This window comes from Rhea americana, unplaced genomic scaffold, assembly GCF_003343005.1.
Source record: "Rhea americana isolate MKP2758 unplaced genomic scaffold, rheAme1 scaffold_424, whole genome shotgun sequence".
Taxonomy (NCBI): domain Eukaryota; kingdom Metazoa; phylum Chordata; class Aves; order Rheiformes; family Rheidae; genus Rhea; species Rhea americana.
Window position 1 is genome coordinate 35,493 of NW_028186562.1, and position 24,187 is coordinate 59,679.

At 45.9% G+C, this 24,187-nt stretch overlaps 1 protein-coding gene across 2 annotated transcripts; it reads left to right on the forward strand.

Annotated features, from left to right (window-relative positions):
* Positions 1 to 2,193: 2,193 nt before the first annotated feature.
* SLC22A7 (solute carrier family 22 member 7) lies at positions 2,194 to 17,979 on the forward strand. 2 transcript variants are annotated; one of them, XM_085315240.1, is made up of 10 exons: positions 2,194 to 2,571; positions 4,864 to 4,967; positions 10,937 to 11,091; positions 12,235 to 12,403; positions 13,757 to 13,874; positions 15,191 to 15,300; positions 15,388 to 15,602; positions 16,112 to 16,220; positions 17,532 to 17,739; positions 17,902 to 17,979. In XM_085315240.1, the coding sequence occupies exons 1-10, from the start codon at positions 2,194 to 2,196 to the stop codon at positions 17,977 to 17,979; spliced, it is 1,644 nt and encodes a 547-aa protein (XP_085171366.1). The 2 variants fall into 2 exon arrangements, with proteins under 2 accessions (XP_085171366.1, XP_085171367.1); XM_085315241.1 differs by having other exon boundaries at positions 17,532 to 17,738; positions 17,916 to 17,979.
* The last annotated feature ends 6,208 nt before the right edge of the window (positions 17,980 to 24,187 follow it).

Below are 24,187 nucleotides of genomic sequence, written 5' to 3' on the forward strand. Positions count from 1 at the left end.
GTTGCAGTATGAATTGCAGCCCCAGGAGTTGCCGGGCAGTGAAATACAACCACATTTTTGACAAGTAGGCTAGAACTGCTTTGCAGCTTAAATATGCGAAGGAGAATCAATGAGCTTTTTTATTCCTTGCTCCTAGAAAAGTAGTGGTGAAAAAAACAATTTGCCCTTTCGTTCAACTTCAGCTTAAATTATAACACTGGAGGCACTGTGTTGTTCGATGCCCCCTCAAAGTCCTATTTCCTTCACCTCCACTCATCCTAAGATGAGCACTGGCAAATATTCATAGCAAAGACTGAGGCAACATGTTAGTTAAACACAGACAGCTGAAAAGAGCAAAGATCTCCTAAGGTCACAGTGTGGCTTCCACTGCCTTGTAAGCACAAGCATATGGTGGTCTCCTGCTCAGAGAGAAAGCAAATGCTACTTTCCACCCTTGCAGCATTTGATATCTAAGTGATGCTCATCCTAGCCATTCTGCTGCAGCAAGAGGTCCTAAGAAAGCCTTTCTTGGTCATCTTCATCTCTATTGTGCTACTTTGCATGCACCCTGCAAAGAGCTTATATAGCCTGTAGGTGGACAACGACGTGCTGCCCCTGCTTGCTGCATGTTGTTCTGCTCCCCAGACAAAGCCAGGATGCGATGGTCTGGGGAGTGTTATCCCCAGGGGCTGTCCAATGGGTTCAGCCTATCTAGAGCACTTGCTGTAGGAGAAGTTTACCCGTGTCTTGCATCTGGATGTGGTGCGTGTGTTCAGAAAGGGACCTCAAGTCCTGCAGGCTCCYGACAGAGTCAGGGTAGAGCCTTCTATCCCACCGCTCCCAGTTTAGTCTGCCCTGATCTCATTCCTCTTTGTAAGCTTGCCCGGTGTGGGGTAGGCAGTCGTCTGTCTTGTCCTGAAGCATTTATGATCCCTCAGCAAGGTCTCTGCTGGGTATGAAAGAGGTTGTGCAGCTCCCAGCAATTTTAACAGGCCTGGAGTATCTGGAGCTGCCACTTCACCGATTTTTGTTCCAGGCACATGGACTGGAGATTTTTCTTCCCTGAAGTGTGTTTTTCATGCCTATGTAAGCTCTGATGCCCTATCTCCCCAGCTGCTGCCATTTTTCAGGCATTCTTTCTGCAATTCCTGTTAAAAAATCTGACATTTTTCCTGCTCCTTGCTCCACTAGTATTAAAGTTTTTTGCCCTGTGGTTGTCTGATGTAAATAAAACTGTCACATGTGGCAGATACTGTTCATCAGCCTCCTCCTTAGGTGACAGCCTTCTCCAACTACCTGTCAGTCTCTCAGACGCACAATCCAATCCTGTTCTGCAGTGGCCTTGGCTGAATAAAGAGCCCATTTCCTTGGTTAATAACACAAGACAAGTGGAAGCTCAAATTAAAGGCCCATCTCCTCCTGGAACCCATTTCCTGAAACAGGCAGTGGAAGAACCAGGATGCAAGGCCTGTGTGGCAGTGGTGGTAGCAGCACTTTGGTTCAGCCAGGACTGCAGATCCCTCACTCCTTGGGCTGTCCTATTAGTCCACAGAGCACATCTGTTTCCAGAGACTCATCTCTCCCATCTACCTCTTCTGGGCACTCTCTCACCTTCTCCAGACTCCCTGTTCCCAGGTCATGATTTGACACAGCCCATCCTAAAACCTCAAGAAACACACAGTTAAAGCATAGCAACTGGGTTTTGGTCCCCCTGGGCATCCTTACGCAATGGGTCTCTGTCACTCTCCTGTGGGCTCATTTCATGGTCCATCTCAGGCAGCTGGTGATCAGCTCATCTGATACAAAGTTCGTCACAGCACCTGAGGCTGTGAGTGATGTATGGCAACCCCACACCAGAAATGATAGTGCTTGGACAGTGCCCTTCCCACAGCCTTCTTTCCTAATGTGAGTTTCCCTCTCAAAAAAACAAAACAGGAGGGCTCTAAAAGAGTTCTCTAAAAGGAGAAGGTGTCTTGTGCTGAGTCCACCTGAAATGGATATGCTTTGTGCATGCAGGATGATTTCTTTGGCTCTACCCCAAAAGGAGAGTGTCACTATCGGGATATCAACCTTTCAGCGAGGTCTTAAAGTCCGAGGAAGTGGCTGCATGAAAAGCCACGTGAAGTTGAGCTCCAGGAACGGAGACCACTCTTCAAGCTCATGTCGCTGCTCCTTGGCACTTAGCTGCTTTGAATGGCAAACTCCATAGAAAAGATGAAATTTGAGGATCTCTTGCTGGAAACTGGTGGCTTTAGCCGATTCCAAATCTTGATTTTGTTTCTCCTCTGCTTCCCAAGAATCAACCTTCCCATGCATTTCCTGCTGCACAATTTTCTTGCTGGTACTCCCTCTCATCACTGTGCTATTCCACATCAGAAGGCATTTGAGAACCTCACCACAGAGGAGCTTCTACTCATCAGCATCCCCCGGGAACCTGATGGCACCTTCAGGTCCTGTGAGATGTTCTCGCAACCTCAGTTTTACCTGCTGCTCAATTCCTCACTGCAGCCAGAAAATGACTCGATTATTGAGGACTGCAAGCACGGATGGGTCTATGACCACTCACAGTTTACCTCCACCATAGCCACTCAGGTAATCCCTTGCATTTGATCTAGATGAAAATGAAATCAGCTCAGTGTGTTGAGGAGCAGATGGAGAACTATCTCCTAGGTGTACAGAATCAGAAGGGAAACTTTTTATTTTAATCATCATTTGAAATGATCTGTTTAGAGAAGATGAGCTGGGATGGGAAAACTCTCTGAAGCTGAGAATTAGAACTCAACATTTATCATTATGAGCATCTCAGTTTTTCCAGTGATGGAGAGATAGTGAGACAGAGGGTGCCATGGGATTTTCTGTCTTGGACCACATGGCATTTGCATGTGGTTGTACCTTGTAAGGATTTCATCTGAGCCCATGACTCATGACTTTTCTGATTTTCCAAAGACTTTTATAACTCCTATTCCCTTGGCCGCATCTCGTCCTGGATTTCCCCTCTTCTTCCTAGGATTGCCATGCCTATCTTCCACTTTGCTTTTTCTCTGTTCCCTTGGCATAGTTTCAATGTTTCCCGTTTGTCTGGTTATGTCCATGGCTAGGACGACAAACAGGGCAGAGGGGTAAGTGGGTTCCCCTGTGACAGGGAACAGCATTTGCTCACAGCGCTATCCCATTGCTGCTTAGAAAACACTGGTGCTTGTAGGGGAGCCCTGGGGATGAGGCAGCCAGTGGACACTGGACCAGCGGGGAGGCAAAATGGAAAGGGAAGAATTGCACTGACTGCAGAGAGATGGGAGGGGGACATCAAGGAGGGTGGACACAGAAAGTAGGATGCAAGAGGTCAAAAAACAAGGCTCCTGGACCACAGCCTAAAAGAAGTAGGCTTAGGCCACTGATAATGGCAAGGTGAAGACGATGCTTCCAAGGAGGTGGGGAAGAAGCGGCTGCTGAAGGGTACCCTCCAGAATGGGGACAAGCACCCTGGAGACACTGTGGGCATCACCCTGACAAGTGCCAGCTCCGTCCTCATGCATTATGCCAGCCAGCAGAGGAGTGTTCAGCAGCCATGCAGCAGGTCCCATGGCAAGAGTCTGTATGGAGCTGGCGTGAATAAGCAGAGACAGTGAAGCCTAGCAGCAGGTGCTTATCAAGCCCATTAGGTGCTGTCTAGCGAGCCAGAGCAGAATGAGAGTTTTGCTGCATCAGGACCATTTGTGCAAAACCCCAAATCATGGTTCCCTCATCCTCCTGAAAGATGTTTCCCTGATTTAGGAGACTGTCAATCCAGTTACAAGAGTTTCCTGCCATCAGCCAAAAAACGCACTGTCCAGGGGCTCCTCTCTGAGACCCGGCATACTGGCTAGTCATAACCTTGAGCCTACCCCAGGTGCCCGCCTGTCAAACATTAACCACCAAGCTAGGGCTGTCTGACAGTTATACCTCTGGATGTTAATACTTTACTGACAGGCTGTAACTACTTTCCTTCCTTGGAAGATGGCCCAGCGCAGAGGGGATCTTGGGGAAAAGGACAATTTAGTCAGACAAAGGGACTTTCTCCTTTCTCTGGAGACTTTTGCTTGTGCAGCAAAAAAAAAAAAAAAAAAAAAAAACCTCAAATACTGGCTTGTTGTCACAGAGATTATGACACTGGGTGGATGATTAGCTTAAGTTTTGCCGAGTTACGCAGATATAGAAAATTAACACTGCAACTTGACCAGGGAGCACTACAATGATTAACAACATTTTCATCTCCAAGAAAGTAAGATGATGATCAGTAATTTATTGAAGAAAAATGTCTAGACTACCATCTCAGAAAAAAATCAGTAAGTGCATGTCAGGACAAGTATTTGGCCCAACTCTTCCTCTGTCCTCCTCCCTCTCGACGCACACAGCTTCAAAGGAAATTGGTAAAAGAACAGTAACTGGCTATCAACAAGGCGTCCCCTACCAAAGGCTGTGACACAGCTCACTGCAACATGGCATCCCACAAAAGCCCATCTCACCAGGCCAAGCCCTGGAGCATCTAGAGCACAAGAAAAAACCAGCAAAGTGAGGCAGGGCAAGCTGAGAGCAGATGCCATGGGGGTCAGCAGAGGGAAAAGGGACCTCTTCATGATGAGTGGTACCCAAGAAAGTTTTCTGATACCCAGCAAGTGTCCACAGAGAGACTGTCATGGTGGGGCTAAGTATCTGGGAGGCCTCTGAGTTTTATGAGGCTCTGGCAATGTCCTATGTGAAGTTTAGTATAGCGTCCTACTTTTCACTCAGTCAAGTTTCACTGATAAAAGCTGCAAGACCCCATGACAGATTGCTGGTGGGAAGGGGAATGAGAAGGTGACAGAGGCTGAACTGGGCACTAAGAGTCATTTTGGCCTTGTGTTTTAGTGGGACCTGGTGTGTGAGCAGCGCGGACTGAACCAAGCGACTGCAACATTCTTCTTCATCGGTGTTACAGTGGGGGCTGTGATCTTTGGATACCTTTCAGACAGGTTTGACCCTTTTCAGACTCTTCCCCTTCCTCTCTCTCCAGCCCCGGGCTTCCGTTTCGTGACAAAACCTTCACAAACTGGTGACCTGCAGAAGACAATTAGAGAGGCAGAGAAAGCAGAAAACACAGTTGTGAAGGGAGAATTCAGACCCTCCAGTGAAAACTGGATTAAAGTCATATTGAGAAGCAACATAGAGACTGAACAGTAGGTGCAGGCCCTACCTGCTTTGTGGAGCAGCCCATTGGGAGCCCACTAGAGAAGTAATTCTGGCCTCAGTTTGTAGTAAGATGCACTGCAGCAGCGACAACATTGTTGTTGTCAGCATTGTAGTAAAAGCAAAAAAATCCACTGTCTTTGAGACAGAGTTCAGAAAAGGAGACCTGAAATCTCCTTTTCTCCTAAAATCTCTAAAATGGAGAAAGTTCTTTAAAGCAAAGCCAAAACAAACTGCTGAAAGAGTTAAGTCTTTGAAAGATACATGGAAATCAGTTTAGGACACTCAAATAAGGGGCTTGGAGCAAATGCAAGCCATGTCTGAAAAGAGAGTCTCAAGAAAGCAAAAACTGACTGTAGTTCCTAGAGAAGCAGAGTCAAGGAAGTTATAAGCAAGGTGGCATTCCTCTAGGAAGAGCTCAGGTAATTTCCTCAGGTATTCCTGAGGAAAACAGGAATAAATCCTACTGGTCTGGAGTCTCCTTCTCTGGAGATATTCAAAACGCACCTGGATGTGATCCTGTCTAACATGCTTTAGGTGACCCTGCTTGAGCAGGGGGTTGGACTAGATGATCTCCAGAGGTCCCTTCCAACCTCAATCATTCCATGATTCTGTGGTTGAACGTTAAAATGTTATAGGATAAGCCAGAAAAGAGTCAAACAACTCAGAAAGGGTATAAATTAAGAAATTGGTTGTTGTTTTGGGTTTTAGGTTTGGGTTTTTTTCTTATTTTTCCTCCCAACAGCAGAACTAGGAAAGGTACCAGAGAATACRTAATGCAAACATACGGTCAGGATGTGCTGTTCACTCTGCCCTGTTCCTTACTCAGTATCTGAGTTTCCTGCAAAGGCAACTACTTGGTTCCTCAGAAGAACATTTGTGTAGAGCAGACTGCAAAACTACCACATCACAGAAGCGAACCAGCCTCACGATATGTGCACCCCAGCAACTTAGTCCTGAAGATGGAAGCTGTTACATCCATGTCTCTGCACGTATCGGTATTCTTGTACAAGCACGTCAGACACCTGGCTGGTTTTTGAACTATGAGCCTCGGCTATGTATCTATAAAGGTTTTACAGCACAGTTAGAAGGAAAGAAATTCAGAGTCAGGAAAAGCAGCAGGATAAAATAAGGCAGAAGAGAATGTCTCTGCTAGAGCAAAAGGTATAGAAATGAAGAATAAATTGCTTTTCAAAGTCTATATGATGGAGAGTAAATGATCACAGCTTAAAGGGAGCACCAGGGAAATAATAAGGCTATAGAGGAGGACACAAATTTCCTGCATTTGTGCTCACAGTGGGGAAATGTGTAGGGGTGCGTGTTTGAGTTGGAACCTTCTCATTAGAAGATCCATCTTGAAATGTGCTGGTTGAAGAAGGCTTGGAGAAAATAGAGTGACTAACAGTAAACTTCCAAGGTCAGGAAGTAGTTGTCATGGAGTCCTACAGAGACTTCAGGAAGAAAGAGCTGGAATACTGGTGGCAGAGGACTGGGAAGGTATCACACATCCAATCAGTTTTTAAATTGGTTCCAAGAGAGATCTAGGGAACTATCAGCCAGGCACCGTGAAATCTATCTGTACTGGGCAAATCAGTAGAAACTATTCTGAAAAACAGAATCAGTGGGCACATGGACAGATATGATATGCTGGTAAAAGACCAATGCCTTAAAAATACTTTGGATTTGAAGGTGCTAACAGGCATGTGAACAGAGGAGGCACATCTACTTGGATTTCAAGAATTTTTCTTACCAAAGCCTCTTAAAGAAGCTAAGCTGCCCTAAGATAAGAAGGAAGGTCACCGCATGGCTAAATAATTGATTAAAAGTCAGAGAAAAAAGTGGGAGGTATAAGTTGCTACAACAGAAGAAGTCACTAGTGGAGAGTTTGTGGGAATCTGCTTGAGTATGTGTGCTGTTCAGCATATTCTTACCTGATCTGGAAAAGGGGTGAATGAGGAGCTGATGTTGTTTGGAGATGTTTAGAGTTATCTAGGCTTGTGAAGATGAGGTCTGAGTRTGAAGAGCTGCAGAAAGACCTTATCAGGTTCTGTGACTAGGTGGGAAATAGAAGACAAAATTTCAGGGTAGATGAATGTAAACAAACAACTTCATGTTTAAAATAAAGATTTCTGAACTGACTGTAACTGCTCAGGATTTGGGATTATGACATACAGTTCCAGGCAACTATCAGCTCAGAAATGAGTAGTGACTGGGCAAGCAAATAAAAAAAACCCCAAGAATTGCTAGGAAAGGAAGAGAAAATTGAAGAGAACATCCCTGAGTCACAGTATGTAAATCCATGGTGGCCCCACATCGCAAATACGGTGTGCAGTTTTGGTTCCCCTTCATCCTCCTCCTGATCTCAAAAGCATATAGTAGAACTGGAGAAAATTTGGAGAAGCTAATAAAGATGACCAGATTATGCCATGGCTTAGAATCATAAAATCACAAAATCAGTAAGGTTGGAAGGGACCTCTGGAGATCATTTAGTCCAACCTCCCTGCTCAGCAGGGTCACCTAGAGCATGGTAGACAGGGTTGCATCCAGATGGGCCTTGAAGATCTCCAGAGAAGGAGACTCCACAACCTCTCTGGGCAACCTCTTCCAGTGCTCCGTCACTCTCACAGGGAAGAAATTCCCCCTCACGKTCAGGYGGAACTTCCTGTGSTTCAGTTTSTGCCCRTTGCCTCTTGTCCTGTSACAYGRGACARCTGAAAAGAGTTTGTCCCCATCCCCTTGACATCCTCCCTTCAGGTATTTATACACATTGATAAGATCCCCCCTCAGTCTTCTCTTCCCCAGGCTGAAGAGGCCCAGCTCTCGCAGCCGTTCCTCAGAGGGCAGGTGCTCCAGCCCTCTCATCGTCTTTGTAGCCCTACGCTGGACTCTCTGCAGTAGCTCCATGTACTGGGGAGCCCAGAACTGGACGCCGTACTCGAGATGAGGCCTCCCCAGGGCTGAGTAGAGGGGAAGGATCACCTCCCTCGACCTGCTGGCAACAGTCTTCCTAATGCAGTCTAGGACACCATTGGCCTTCTTGGCCACAAGGGCACATTGCTGCCTCATGGGCAATCTGTCATCCACCGGCACTCCCAGGTCCTTCTCTGCAGAGCTGCTCTCCACAAGCTCAGCCCCCAGCCTGTGCTAGTGCCTAGGGTTATTTTTCCCTAGGTGTAGGACTCTGCACTTGCCCTTGTTGGACCTCAGGAGGTTCCTCTCTGCCCAACACTCCAGCCTGTCCAGGTCTCTCTGAATGGCAGCACAGCCCTCAGGTGTCTCAGCCACTCCCCCCAGTTGTGTATCATCAGCAAATGTGCTGAGGAGGCACTCCATCCCCTCATCCAGGTCATTGATGAAAAAGTTGAACAGGATGGGACCTGAGCCCTGGGGGACGCCACTAGCCACAGGCCTCCAACTAGACTCCACACCACTGATGACGACCCTCTGAGCTCTGCCTTTCAGCCAGTTTTCAATCCACCTCACTGATCATTCTCAATCTACCAATTAGATAGACCAGGACCCTTCGGTCTGCTAAAAAGGGTTTGATAGCCATCTGTGCCCTCGGGAGCAACCTGGAGCAGAGCTGACTGGGCACTGACCAGGCAAGCTACTTAGTCGCAGTGCCCAAGGGAGAGCAGATCACACGAGGAGAGACTTGCAGCCTCCTAACAGCAGCAGGAGCAATGCACAGAGGATAAATTTGGCAAATTCTTTTTCCTGTATCAAGCAGGAAGGGTTTTTCTTTTGTTTATATTTTCATCTGTTTCCTCTGTGGACTCGTGATTTGGGATTGAAGCCAGAACTCCTACAAGCCCCACATTTATGTATGTTTGTGCCTTGATTTCCCCTCTCTCCTAAGATGCTTTGCTAGGGACATGGGGTGGAAGGGTAAGTGCAGCATTTGCTTCAACGGTGGCAGAGAAGATGTGTGGTAAGAATGGGAAAGTCTTCAGAAAGCAAGTTGAGTTACAGCAGGTAAACTATAACAAGCAGGTCAAGCATGTTGTGTTAGTTTGCCACAACATTTCAGAGGCAGTCAACTGCCACTGCCACCCACGACCTCCAGCACCCACACAGATCCCATGTTTATTCTTTCCTCTCTATGCTTGCTCTTCATAGTCTTCACTCATCTGCCTTTGGTTTTACCTGTGTTGGCCCCCTCAAGTCCTAGGTTTACCCAAGGATATGGGTAATTCCTACAGAAGCTGATTCCTCCACTATCTGTTTATTCATGTATGTATGAATTCTAATTCTTAACATGCTTTTTACCCATTTTATCTGAATCAATGCCAGACAAAAAAAAGGTTAAAATTAAATCTCAAATATGCCCCACATCTCCCCTAAGACCTCCTATAAGTTCATGTCCCATTAGCAACCTTCCTTTTCTATCATAGAGAAGCACTCAGAGGTCCCACTTCATTGAGACGGTAGTAATTCAGATACTTCATCCTTTAATTCTCTAGTGCCCTGGAGTGAAAACCATCCGATCACGGCATTTTGTTACATTTCATCTTGTTATTTGTTCTAAACTTCTTCTACAAATGTGTGGATTAGAGAACAGATCTTCCAACAAATTTTACCCTGGTAACCTCTCCAAGAGTCTTCACTGTGAACATGTATCTCTGAAAAATATATATATACTTTTTTTTTTTTTTGCTATTGCCTGCTCTTTTCTAAACAGGCCTTTCGCAGCTTGTTTGTTGGCCGTACAACTCTCTGGCAAATTTACAGACTGTGATACTTATGAAAAGAGCTCTAAAGCCAGAATTGGGTCACAACTGCAGTTCCCAAAGACTGAACATTACCTACTGACTGGATCGATTTACTAGTCCGCTTTGAACATAAACTTTCTTCATATGCAGTGCTTATGCTCATCAGCAGACCCTCTCTACTCTTGGATGATTTCTGGGTATAATGGCATTCCTCTGACTGCCCTTCCACAAAGACTCTGATGGTTTTGTTTTTGTTAATATCTTCACTGAAACCTCAATACTATGCTCCATTTTGGTTTTAGATTTTCATGGGTTGGGTAGAAGCACATACACACATTTCTGTGCACGTGTATAAAAATATATATTTATAGTGTGCATTTGATTTTCTATATTTCTCCACACTACATCTGAAAGGGACATCAGGGGCCAAGTGGTCGTATCACTTCCAAAACCCTTAGTAAAGGACCTCCTGGAGGGTTTCTCATTGGTCCCTTTGGAGATAGGGGCTATTTGCACATGAGGGCTGACAAATCGTTTCCTTCTCTTTTCCTTCAGGATCATTGTTTTTGTTTTGGGGTCTAGCGCAAGTGTCATGTGTTTTTCTCCTCTTCTTCCTTGGGAGCAGAGATGGTGACTGGTCCCAAGGGAGCCACAAGAGGAAAAGATGTTGAGCTGAGAAGCTGTTGGAGGGATTAGGGTATAACAGCAGCATGAGTTTTCAAGCTGACATCATGCATTTGATGGTGGCATTGATGGGACAGCCCAGTGTGTCAGCTTTTTGATCAATACTGCTGCTTCCTCTGGAGAGTCTCATCGCTGATGCTCACGGTCCAGGTTGCCCCTCTGAATGAGGTTGTGCCACAGTGGCACAGGCTGCATCCAGAGCCGTTTCCTCCTCTCTAGGCCATTGCACTGCATCTTTTGCTTTTCACAAAGCAGGTGATATTTTTATTGGCCTCCTCAGGTCTCTGCTTTGCCCCATTTCAAACCCTGCTCCTGGGACAGGTTTCCAGCTGCTGCAACGCAGCCTGTGCTTGTGGCAGGTATGGCCGGAAAACTATGCTCCTGGTGTCACTGGTGTGCTCGGTCATATTCGGGATGCTGAGTGCCGCCTCCACCTCCTACAGCATGCTGGCTGTCACACGGACCCTCACCGGCGTGGCCCTGAGCGGCATCTCCCTTATCATATTGCCTTTGGGTAAGTAAGTGTGAGGGTTGCACAGGGAGATGTTCGGCAGGCAGTGAAAGCTTAGGTGGGGACATCTGTACCAGTCGGGACAAAACAAGTAGGTACAGGAGTTTGGAAATTGTTACGTAGGCTATTTCACTATGGGCAACCAAGAGAATAAGAAGCCCTTATACTAGGATCCCAAAATGGGCATTTACTGTTAGTCTCATTAATGCTTTACAGTCTAAGCAAGATATAATCAACTGTTTTTTATTAGTTCTGCTGCAACATTAACACTTATGAACCATATTACCCAATTTCACTTAAGGATCATTAGTAATAAAATAAAAACATAGACAAAAGTATTTACCTCTTTCCTCTAATATCGAGTTCTCACCGTTCAAGCACATTGTTGAGGCTGTTCATCAGGATGCCCAGGTCTTCAGCAGAAGGAGGATGGTGTGTCACTTCTGGGGTGTTTTTTCCTTCTCCATCTTGGCTTTGCTTGGAGTTGTTTTTATATGCTCCAAATCTGTATTTTTCAAAAGGGGGGGGGTCAGCACCACAAAAATCATGCAAAGCTAAGGAAAACCAAAGCTAAAAAAAACTAATTAATAATATAAATAAAAGAAGTTCCAAAGCTCAGGGTACCCAACACACTGGAACATTGGATGATTTTGCTGATACAGTTAGGACACACTAGGCAAGAATCATCAGATCCTAGAACAACTTACAGGTGCGGCAAAAATTTCCAGAATTTTTGCAGATATAGTCAGAATCAAGGTAAAAGGGGCTCAAAACTGAACAAGTCCAYGCCAGGCCCGACAAATCCCAAGGCCTGCTATGGCTGATTATTATTGTAAAGGTTGAAGCCTATTTCTAGCAGGTGGCACAGTGGGCCACAGGGCTACAAGGCAAAGTGGAGCACTGTGATTCTTATTATTTTGTCCAGTATTTCTTCTTTCAAGGGTATACTTTAGTTGCTTACAACTTTGCCAGAGGCTAACCTTTTTGGATGAACTTTTTAAATGTGGCAAACATCAACCAAGTGGTGGAACTTTCCYGGAGAAAAAGACCAGGGAACTTGCGTCGCTTTGCCCTTGTTACAAGGCCCTGCACACGTTTTCCTGAAGAAGTCCTGTGTCCCGGCTGAATGTTGCCTTCCTATTGCAGGGATGGAATGGGTGGACGTGCAGCATCGCACCCTCTCAGGGATCCTGACTAGCATCTTCTGGAGCATCGGGAACATGCTGCTGGCCCTGATAGCATACTTGGTGCGGGACTGGCGCTGGCTGTTAGTGGCCGTGACTGGACCTTGCCTCCTGAGCATCGTCTGCTTGTGGTGAGTGCATCAAGGTGTGGCCTGCTGGACTGGTGGGGATGGGAGCAGGTTGTGATTTTCCAGGCATAGCTGCTCTTGAAAACCTGAGTGGCCCAGGTTTTGTCCCTCCTGAACAGGACCCACACCACACCACACACCATGGTGACACACCATGGCTTTTCAAATGAGGAGAGGCAGGAGTGGGGCTGAGGCCAGGCATTCAGGGGACAGTGGGATGCTCCATGAAGGGACAAGATTTGGTACTGAAAGCAAATGGCACATTTTGACGAACGTATGGCTTCAGTAGAACTCTTACCATATATTCATTCAAGGTTTTAAGTTCTATGTTAAAAGATATCCATTTGTTTTCACCTGGAAAGTGCAAAGCAACAACCAGGGGAGCAATCAGCAGCTTAGGGAACACATATTGCCTTCACACTCCTACTCTACCCCAAAAAGCAGCAGAAGTTGGATGTCTCCACTGTAAGCAATTTATGGTTCACCTTATCAAAGATCTCCACGTGTCAGGAAAGGATAAGCACTTGTCATGTCTTGACATAACCAAAGGGCCTAGATGTAGAGCCACAAAAATGAAGAGACAGGAGAGGCAGAGTGAGAAGAGGTACAGTCTTCCCACCAACTGTGCAGGCTGCTCAACTGCAAGGCTCCGTGGGAACAGTGGTAGTACTTCTTTTTCCCTTTCTCTCAGGGGACAGACTTGGGTGGACTCAAGTCCAAAATTAAGGAGCTGCAAATGCTGATTTATGGTGATGGCTTGATCTTTTACTGGAACAGATGGAAAATTAAGAGACACAGGCCCACATCTAGCATAGGTCTGCTAAGGAGACCTCTCAGATGTGCAAACTAGCTCTGCAACAACACAGCACTCCGAGTCCTTCGCTAATTAGCATGGCTACTTCTTTAGTGGTCGTAGCCAGCTGACTGTCTTGTGCAAAAAGCTTTCATTATGGTAAGAAACAAACAATCTTATTAATCAACAAAATGAATATGAAACATAACCACAAAGAGCTCACAAAGTCCTTTTTATGCAGTCATTTTTTATATCCTACAATTTTAAAGATTAAAGAGTCGCAAAAAGCATGCATCTCAAAATATAAATTCTTTGGAGCCAATTTTAATTTATTACAACTGGAAATTCTTACCAGTTCAGAAAATCCAGGCTTTGATCAAGGATCATATTATATGTATGTGTGTGTATATGTATATATATATATATTTATATAGATAATATAAATGTAGTTATTTCCAGTCGAAGTCCCACAGAAAAGACCCTCTCTCTTTGACCAGGGTCATGTATATGGGCTGGAAAACACGGAGTGCCAATGGGAATGCTGTCTTCTCTCCTCACACCAGGTGGGTCCCAGAGTCTGCTCGGTGGCTCATAGCCAACGGCAAAGTGAAACAAGCTCACAGGCATCTGCTTAGATGTGCAAGAATGAATGGAATGAAAGACTTCACTGTCTCACCAGAGGTGAGAACCTGAAGATTCAGACGCACGTTCTTCTTTTCTCTTTTTCCCTTTCTCTCTATTTTATTTCTATTTGATACCTGAAGCAACTCTCAGCCTGCTGTGTGATCTGTGGGGTGCTGTGATCCACATGCTGGATCCATGCTGGAAAGCAGTTACAACTATCCCTAAAAAGAAAGCATCAGCTTATCTCACTGAGGCTTCCTTCAGTAGAAGGATCTCTCCATTTATTATTGCCATGACAAGAAGCCTCACTGTACTGGATGCTGGTCTAAATATCCAGTGAGAGAAAAGCACAGCATGGAAAAATAAGTAGAGGCATCACTCCTCTAACAGAGAGCAGAATGCGAAGGCTCATGAGCAACTTACGCAGCTTTTGTCCTGTGATTCGTAACCTGATCAGAAGGTCAGTTTTAACTGTCCTACCCTGCATTTGCTGATGACTCTTGGACATGCTGAGGCAATGCTGTCCACAGTGGCATTCATCTCTCCCAGGGATGGGTGTCCACAGTGTAGCTGTCTGTAGAGTCCTTCAGAGGCTAATTGAATAGGGTCAATGGAGGTTAGCATGCGATTCTTCTGACCAAATGTAGTTGTCTAGGATAAAAATGACTCACGGACTTCTTTAATGAGATCTCCATTAACTCTACAGTAAGCCTAGGGCTACTAGCTTACATATAGTTGCCAGTATCACAGACCTTTGGTTGCATGGATCTCGAGTGTCTTGGTCATTCAACAGAATTACAGAAATTCTCCTGTTACTTACTTTAAAAAGAATTGCTGAAAGACTTTATGAATAGACACTGTCTTCTTTCCTGTAGGCAGCTTCACTTCTCAGTGCCTGCCTTTTTTATATACTGTATTTATATAAAMATACATATTAACAATCATACTTTATATAAATATACTTAAAAGAACAGTGCATGCTGTTCATGGTTAGCTGCTGACTACAACCTGACAAAACGGCAGACAGCCATGTGGGTAAGAGGGTGGAACTGGCCGACATTGACTTTGCTGACACCATGATCACCATTTTGCTGAGATCCTTTTTGCCATCTGGGATATTTGGGTAGGAAAAGAGATGGGGCCAGGAGAACAGGAAGAGATCTAAAAATATAGAGAGAAAATCTATAAAAACACATAGGAAAACTTGYCTCTGAAAACATATGTCCAGAGAATTGTTCTGAAATGAGAATGTGTAGAAAACCCCAGCTGGTGTTGCAGCAGGGATGGGCATGAGCCCCAGCCCATCTAGGTCTCTATGTTTGGATCCTAGAAGTTCAGCAGTTGAGCTATTTCCTTCTTTTCACCTCTCTCAGGCCCTCAGAAGGATGACAACAGAGAAGAAGTCAGGAGAGAGTTACTCCTACATCAGCCTGTTCAGGACGCCAGTCCTGAGGAAGATCTCTCTCTGCTCTGGTGCTGTGTGGTAAGCAGTGACACTCTGCACAGGGGATTTGTCCTGCAATTCCCTGTCTGGATTTCCCTAATTCCCATCTTCACACACTCCTTGCAGGTTTGGCGTTGCCTTCTCTTATTATGGCATGAGCATGAACCTAACTGGTTTTGGACTCAATATGTATCTCTCCCAGTTTGTTTTTGGCATCATTGAGATTCCAGCTAAGCTGATCATGTATGTGCTGGTGAATCAATTTGGACGACAACAGAGTCAGGCGTGGACACTCATACTAACCGGACTGTGCATAGGAGCCAACATCATCATTCCCAAGTGTGAGATACTCCTCTGCTGTATGCGGTACTTGCTAAAAATGGAGACCTCCATTCAGTGCACTGCTAGAGAAGGAGAATGGGAGATCTTCTACACAGGCAACTCTGTACAGAGATGCCTTCTACCTACAAGGGTAATACTGGGACAAGGTTGCTAATGAGGGCCAGCCTGAACATCTGGTGGCAACAGATGGTCTCCAGTCACTGTGAGGCAGCTAGTCAGGGTCCAGAGATGGCCAAATTAAGTGTCCATCTTATTACAGACACTGTCCAATGAAAAATGTTGGGACCCATCCTTTCACCAGTTCAACTCCCACTTGGGCTAATAATTTGTCACCAAATTTACTCATCCAGGCTTTAGAGGCAGCAGCTCCAGGCCTATATAGCTTTCTACTTTGTCTGTAGAACCTCTGAATCTTCTCCCCTACTTTACCTGAGGCCACAACAACCTTCTTTCTAGAAGCTTTTTGACTTTTTGACCACTGGCATAAGTGTGTGTTCTTTCCTCCTAGCTTTCACCTCCGTGCGCTCTGTAGTAGCCATTATGGGCAAAGGTTTCTCAGAATCTGCGTTCACTACTGTCTTCTTGTACACCTCTGAGCTCTACCCCACCATACTGAGGTAAGAGATGACGCTCACCTGAGCGCACAACCAGACCTTCTGCAGAGTGTCACCCTCAGGTCTTTGACATCAGCACAGCAGGACAGGCTGTTAGCTAGACTGCAGAGCTGGCACCTTACCTCTAGAAGTAGCAAGGTCTAAGGACTACACATAGTCATGAAAAAGAGAGCTACTCTTTGTTGGCCTCAGTTATGTCAGGTAGGTTATGCCTAAAGGGAGATGTATTGAAAGATGATGGGTATTTTGTGCAGGAAGATTTTTGAACTCAGTAAGGAATCTATGCTTAGCAAAGCCTTAATTCTCTGGGATAATCCACCAAAAACTGTTATAAGAGCAAGAGAAAAATCATTTGAAATATTGAGTTTTATAAGAGCCATGTACTACAAGTTTGACAGTCTTCTGGCCTATAGATGATACAAAAGCAGGGATTTTCTAGCCTTTCAGGATGAAAATAGTTTATTTAAAAGATCTTCAGGTAATGGTGACATAAGATTTAGCAGAAGCGTGGTTTGAGATACTGCTGAGGATGGTGGAGGGAATTAACCTTCACTGGTCTGTTGTGTGTGGGGAATGATGCATATTTAAACCAGACTGGGCACATCGTCCTGCTACTTTTCTTCTCAGATAGGTCTGTATTTTTATGCACTGAAAGGTGTTGACAGGTAAAGGCAAAACTCCTCCCCCTCTATCTCTCTGCCATACTTTCTCTGCATATGCACAAACAGGTCCTGCAATCCTTGTTTAAAGTGCAAAATGCCATCCTTTCACTGCAAATTAATGAGTGGAATCAGTCCCAGGTTCTATTTTTGGGCATTTCTCCAAGTTCTCCTAGGTTATAGCTACTGCAGGACCAAGGGTGCCCAAAGGAATCTGTATGGTGGCCGCCTGTCTGGAAGTACCTAGGAGATAGAGGGACATAAGTTTGCTCTCAGCAGACGAGAGGATGTGCTAGGGGGACAAGTAGAAAATACTGACAGAGTTTTAGACATTTAAAGTGGAAACAACTTTGCAGCAGATTTTATGGTGCAGAATTTGAGCTTCTGTCTCATAATCGAAATAAATCTGTTTCTCACAGCAGCTATTCTCGCTCTTTCGGAAGCATCATGACTGTATGAAGATATGAAGAGGAAAAAAAATCCTAGAAAAAATCTAGTCGAGGAAAAAGCCTGGTGGGAGGAAGTCTTAGCACATATAGAAATATAGGGGGAAGGAGCAGAGGGCCTGTACTTAGTTCCCCAAGATCTAATATGAAGAAAGCAGCCGTTTCTTTCTTGTGGTGGCCTACACCACCATGGTGCCCTCCCTTTCCAGGCAGAATGGGATGGGATACACCTCCTTTGTGGCACGCCTTGGAGGGGCTCTGGCCCCACTTGTGTTTTTGCTGGACAGCGTGTGGCGGTCTCTGCCAGAGGTGACGTACTGTGGTGTGGCGGTGTGCTGCGGCTCCGTGGCCTTCCTGCTGCCAGAGACACTGAACGTGCGCCTGCCCGAGGGCATCGAGGATGTTGAGAAGACACAGTGAGTCAGCTCCATCCCGCCCCGTGTGGGGTGTCTGCTGAGTGAGGCAGGGAGATGGCCCACTCTGGTTCTCTGCCCCTGGGTGGCAACAGATTAAGGAGCAGCCCAACGGGGATGGGGACTGTCAGGCTTCCTGGGTTTACGTCCGTTGGTCCAACATGCTTTCTCTTCTTCCAGAGTGAGAGGGCCACTACGAATCAGTGCTCCTGAGGGCAAGCCGTTACAGTCTCATCTGAAGTGAGTGCCTGCGTGGGACAGCCACGGATACCACTGCAAAACTGAGCCATGTTCTGACCTTTCAATAAAAGAGTCCTTGCAGTCCTGTAGTCTCTTTCTGCAGAGAAGTGGGGCTGAGAACATGCATAACACCAAGTTCCTTCATCTTTCAAGGTTGTGGTGGTGCATCTATTTGGGTTGTGATCTTTAGTCCAGCAAAAGTCTATGTAGTGCTCAGTCTTCTAATGGCATACACAATTGTCTGCCCAAGTCAGACTCTCCTTCAGTTCCTGCTGTCCTCCTTCAACAGTAGCCAGATATCCACCCAAAGGACCTCGGCTGTCTGAATTCCCCACTGCTTCTRCACTGGGTTACCCAGTAACCACTGGGTTACTTTCACCTCGGCATCTACTGCTGCCTGCAGAGACTCTGCCAGCAGGTTTAGACACAGTTTATGAGTGAGCAGCCAATCTTCATGGGCTAACACATTCAGTCAATAGCTCAGACTAACATGCTCCCCTTCCCCACTGCTTCCACACAGGCACCCAGCAAATCTTTGCAGCTGGCAGCTGGGAGAAGAAGTGTTGGTCTCTCTGTCTCCCTGGAATAGGCTGATTCTCACATTACTGAGTTGCTATCTTCATATTCTCTGGGTTTTTTCTGAGCATTTTACACATTTTCATGGCATTATTTTTGCTCTTGACTCCTTATGCTACTGAGCGTAACCTTCTGTACACGTCACTTCTGTCTGTATTTCTGCTTTCCTTCTCTTGCATGGCTTTCCTTCATAGTGAGCATGAAGCTGGTACCTAGGGATGGGAGACAGTGTTCAGAGCCTAGTAGATCTGAACCTGTACTGTACTAGGAGGACCTAGAGGTGGACTCCTGGAGCACAAGAAGGTGTTTTGGACATGGTTAATACAAAAAAACATTCCTCGTCAGAGATACTCAGACATAGCTCCTTTGGTGGAGAAGGGCATTTGGGGCATGGCAGACTAAGCCTTATCAGTGCACCTGAGCCTTGAGAGGGCCCCTGAAGTCATGGAGGGAGTTTAGGCATGCATGCAGATTGCACATGTGCATATGTAGCTGGTGTCCATGGCAGACGTAGGAGGCTCCACGTGCTTTACCTTGCTGGGTGCTGAGAGCAAACAGTGGGGCACAGCATGTGCGTGTGCGTTAAGGGTTGAGGCAGTGAGTTGTGAGCTTGGAGATGTAGAAGCTCAGCCAAGACTTAGCTGGAGGTGAGGGTGACTGTGGGGAGGTCTGGAAGCTAATGGGGTGGAGAAGGTGGAGGTTGTCTCTCTGACGCTGGCTGTGGGCATTTGGAGGGTAAGATGCTGTGAACCACAGCGATGTCTAGACGATTTGGCAGCTTTGATGATGAATGTTCACTATATGGTTAATAGTCTTTTTGTGTGTGTCTATTTTACAGCATAGCAAAATGATAAAATCCCCCAGCTAGCAGGTTTTCCCCTCATCCTGGCTACTACAAATCATTTTTCTTTATCAAGCCTTCATGATGGAATTTACTGGTCTTGGGAGAAGATTTTTTTTTTAGTTGGTATCAATGACTGCCACATCTTTGGGGTTTAGGCTGTTATTGCTCAGGAGGTACTACTGGTTAACTCAAACATTTCTTTTTCTCTCAGCAGGTATCATTTTCCTTAAGGAAAGGAGGTTTGGAGCAATAGCTGTTATTGGCTCCATATGCCTATAAGGCAAAGGAGAGTAAATATAATATTTTTGTCCACATTACAGGTGCAGTAGTGCACAGCTTATCAAACAGGCTGTTCCAGTGGAAGTACAATTGAGAACAATCCTACGGCTAAAAGCTTAAATATAGTCATGTTTGAGTGGTGATAAAACTAAATGTATGAACAGGAGCAATGATGCATTTCTGTAGTCTCATGTTTGTCTTTACTTCTGTTTAATCTCCAGGTGAAACTTTTCTGTTCCTAGGCAAAAAAAAATCGAACTTGTATTTATTGTTTACCTGGTCTTACCCGCTTTTTTAACTGCTTAGCGTTGAGAGATCAGGGTTTTTCACTGATGTTTTGGAGTCTAGGGCTTACAATGTCCAGATTATTGTTGAGGCTTGAGAGTTATTGGTTTGAGGAATATCATGGGATTGTGGGTTTATCATTTACGGTGTGCAGTCTGTTGCTGAGAGTTTTACAATTTACAAGCTATTGCTGAAGGTTGAGGGCTTACGGTTTGTCACTCAGGGCTTATTGCTGAGGGTTTCTCGGTGACGGTTTATCATTTAGTTTATTACCAAGGGCTCAAAGTTTATACAGGGTCTGTGGTTTCTTGTTTAGGGATTAGGGTTTAATGGGTTGTTGTTTAAAGGTTTACAACATACAGATTAAAAATAAACTATAAACTGTAACTCCTAAAAAATAATCTGCTCACCCTTATTTAGGATTTGTATTAAGTGGGGAGGGGGCAGGAGGAGTTTGAACATACTAGAGTTTAACCTATGAGTTCATTCAATCCCACTTACTATTGTGGGTACTAACCAAGAAATAACTGCTTGTTATGTATGTGCCAWCTGCAGTGTCCCTGCACACAGTAGAAGTTGTCCGAACAAAGCGACCCGGAGTGAAGATTACACAATCGCTCTGGGACTACTCAGGGTCATATTGGGCTGCTCTCAAGCTCTCTTGGGCCATTTGAGGGTCCATGGACATCCTTTGGCATTTGCAGTACTATTCCTGTAATCTCTGAGGCTTTTCTCTGGGATTTCTCTAGGATTTTCCCTAAACACCTTGAAAGTGTTTCAGGGGTCTTCAGAGATCTTCTCTCTTCTGGGGAGGACAACTCACCCATCAACGCCAAAGCAGTTTCAGGGTTGTGACCACCCAATAATCCCTACAATGGAAGAAGGCTCAGAGGAGATGGGCAGGGCAAGGTGCCCATGAAGCTTGGGAATGGTGCAGGCACAGAGAACTGGCTTTATCTCAACATAAAGGGGGCCGGAGGACAAACTTTGTTTTAGATAAGTAGCCATAGACCAGGTGTAAATGTTTCTTCCTGAGCTGATCCAAAGAATATGAATGTCTCTCTGCGACAGCCAGACCAGCATGGGGAAAGTRAGTATGTGGCTCAGCTTAACACAGAGTATAAAACCTCAACAACTAACAAAGGGATTTCAAAGAGAGCAACAGGCTTGAGCTAGCTTCAACTCAGTGATTCGGACACCCAGCGTCATGACCGTGAGCATATTATAGAGACTGGTAATGGCAGTCACACTGGTATTGTGATTGAACTGTGTAAGCGTACACTTCAGTTGTGATTTCAGTATATTGCTGTATGACTCTGCCAAATCAAAACTCCTGTGTAACATCAGGTATCTTCAAAGTAAAGATTTATATTAAACTCTGCACTCTCCATATGTGTGGAATATCTAAAAGAATCTGGTCAGAGAGTGCTGGACTCTGACGAGGGTGTCCAGTGGTCTTCTGGAGGGGCTGTCTCCAGGATCTATGGGGCTCTTTTAGGATCCTGTGGCCATTCTCAGCCTCTCTGGGGTGGCTGCAGCCCTTCTCACGGTGCTCATGCGTATCCAGGGATTTCCAGGACTGGTCTCAGCATCTGCAGTGCTGTTGCCCAGGTCTCTGGGGACAGAACTGGCATCTCCAGAGCTAATACCAAGGTCTGGTTGTTTAAGGTCCTGTGGGGATCTGAGAGTCTCTTGGGTGGTTCACGTTGTCCGTGAAACTGTCACCAGTGCCTCCATCTGCTGCAGGGAGCAATTGCCACACCTGGGCTGAAAGCTTCTGTGAGTAAATTGCAAACTAGCATGTTGGCATCACCATTGGGAGGTCTCCTTCCTTCACCATCAGACAAAGCCTGTGGAACGGGTTTCCCCAGAGAAATCACAGCTGTAGGCACCTCTTTCCACATTTGCCTAGGTCAACATTACTGCAGCACTCCAGTTTGGGACTGGAACCATTTGGGACTTTGGGGAAGTCTGGTGATCACAGCAGTGCTTGGTTTTAGGGGTGCTTCACAGAGGGGAACAAGGGCCTGGCATTAAAAGTAAGACTCTGCAGTAGTGGCCACAAGTGTAATACATGCCTGTCCCCTAGTCTAGTAGAAAGCTACAGCTGGAACAGCGTAGTGGGGACACCCGGACATGGAAACTTTGGGCTAGTGGGGACACCCGGACATGGAAACTTTGGGCTAGTTTCTGCTTTTCTCTGGCTAAGGGCACTGATGGCCCTGAGCACACCAATTGTGTGCACAAGCCCCTTTCAGTTGCCAGGCAGCTGGATTTCTTGTGACAATGATGCACATTTCTGTCCCTGTGCAGAGGTGCAGGGAAGGAGAGACATTTTCCGTGTCAGGTGATGTTCTGCCACAGGAGTGAGCAGGACTGGATCTGTTCTTACCCAATTTTCTTTTGTTTTCAGCTGTGTGGGCCCTGGCCACCCTCATCTCAGGTGGTGCATGCAGCTGGTGTTGCAGGTGACAGCCTGGAAGTGTGCTGCCCCCAGGCATGTGAAAGGAGACCTACGTTTGATGCCGAGGGGAAAGGCAACCTTGGCTGTATGGTAGAACACAMACATGGAGTTGGCGCAGGATAGGAGAGATAATGGGATGGATTCCTACGTTGGCTAGGTATTGCTTGGTTTGTCTTATCAATGTTGCAGGCAGCACTTTCTCAGGATGTAGAGATGGAGCAGGGTCCTCAGAGGAGAGGTGGGTCAGCCAGCCTGTATTACAGCCTGGCTACTCCCTGCTGCTGTCTACGCGGCATCCGAGGCATCGTTGCTATTGGTCAGAAGTGCAAACTAGAACAGTGATCGTTTAGTAGAATGAAGTTTGAGGGGAAAAGTCAAGGAGCAGAGTCACTTCTGCTTTCCCCCCCACCCCTTTGCATCACAGCATCACATCTTTCTGCTGCAGGACAACATCTGCCTGTCTATTTGGCAGGCACACTGGAAGGCTCAAGGTCTGTGTTTGCCCTGTACATTGCAAAGATAGTCACTGCTATGATCTGTGCTTCTGGGGAAGCAGGTGGATATGAAATCATGAGAGCTCATCCCACTTTGGAGTATGACCAGGAGCAAGAATGCAAGAGTCTGGACAGCTAAGGGGCCCTGCACTTAGCTCTTCCAATCTTTGGCCTTGCTGGACTAGCAGCACCTTTTGATGACTGCATGGACTTCTAGACACAACTATCCATTGGGTTATAAACTACCAGGAACATAATACACTCATAAAAAATATCATGTGTGAATCTGATAAAAACAAATTACCTCAAATCTAACTGGATGCTAGATAAATCACAAAGTGCAGCTACAGCTATTTTTTGTTTGGAGATAGCTTGGAGATTTTTCCACATTGACACTCAAAGTTGGTAAAAAGTACATGCAGTAATCTCACTGAATGGGACAAGGCTAAGCATTTGTCCCAAACACATAAAAAAAAGAAAACAGGTTTTGCAGATTATTTATATTTATCCCAGATATTTTCTAAAATGAGATTTTTCCTGTCTTTGAAGCACATATCACACCTTCTACTGTTAAAGAAGAAAAGGCAGTTAACCTAAGGGGGCAGGTCATGAGCAACCTACCACATCTTTGTGGTTCCTTCAGAAAGATGTTCTTGGAAAACGTATTTCTTGGAAATACGTCATGATTTATAGCAACCAGCAGAGAGTGCTATGCTGATGATATTTCTCATATAGTGTCTGCAAGGAAAATCTGGATAGTAATCAATTTTTCATTACTGAAAGGTTTATTAAAATGTCTAAACCCTCCAGATCCTGAATTTGCAGAAATAAGATGCCTCTGGTTTGGTGCAAGCTTGTTTAAGAGGACAGGAGGAACCGTTAAAAAGAAACATTCATGAGCAGAAAAAAGTTTAGATAATAATGCATGGAAAGAGATGAAAAACAAACACCAGAAGATGCCAAGGGAAAAAAAAACGAAACAGAGTTTGGAGAGTCTAATACATTAAGGGCAAAAGCAAGCTAGCAGGGGGGCAGCACAGGAGCCCGCGGACGCTGCCGCCGGCTGCAGCGAGGCCATATTCCCCCCCGCGCAGCGCTACGCGCACTGCGGTGGCCAGGCCAGCCCCCGCCCCCTCCGCCTGCGGGTGGCACAGGGGCAGGGATGGCCGCGGCTCAAGGACTAATGGGGACACGGGGCCCGGGACGGGCACTGAAAAGGGGAGTCGGGGCCGCCCCGCGCGGAGACTCGGCCCGGGGGGGGGGGGGGGGG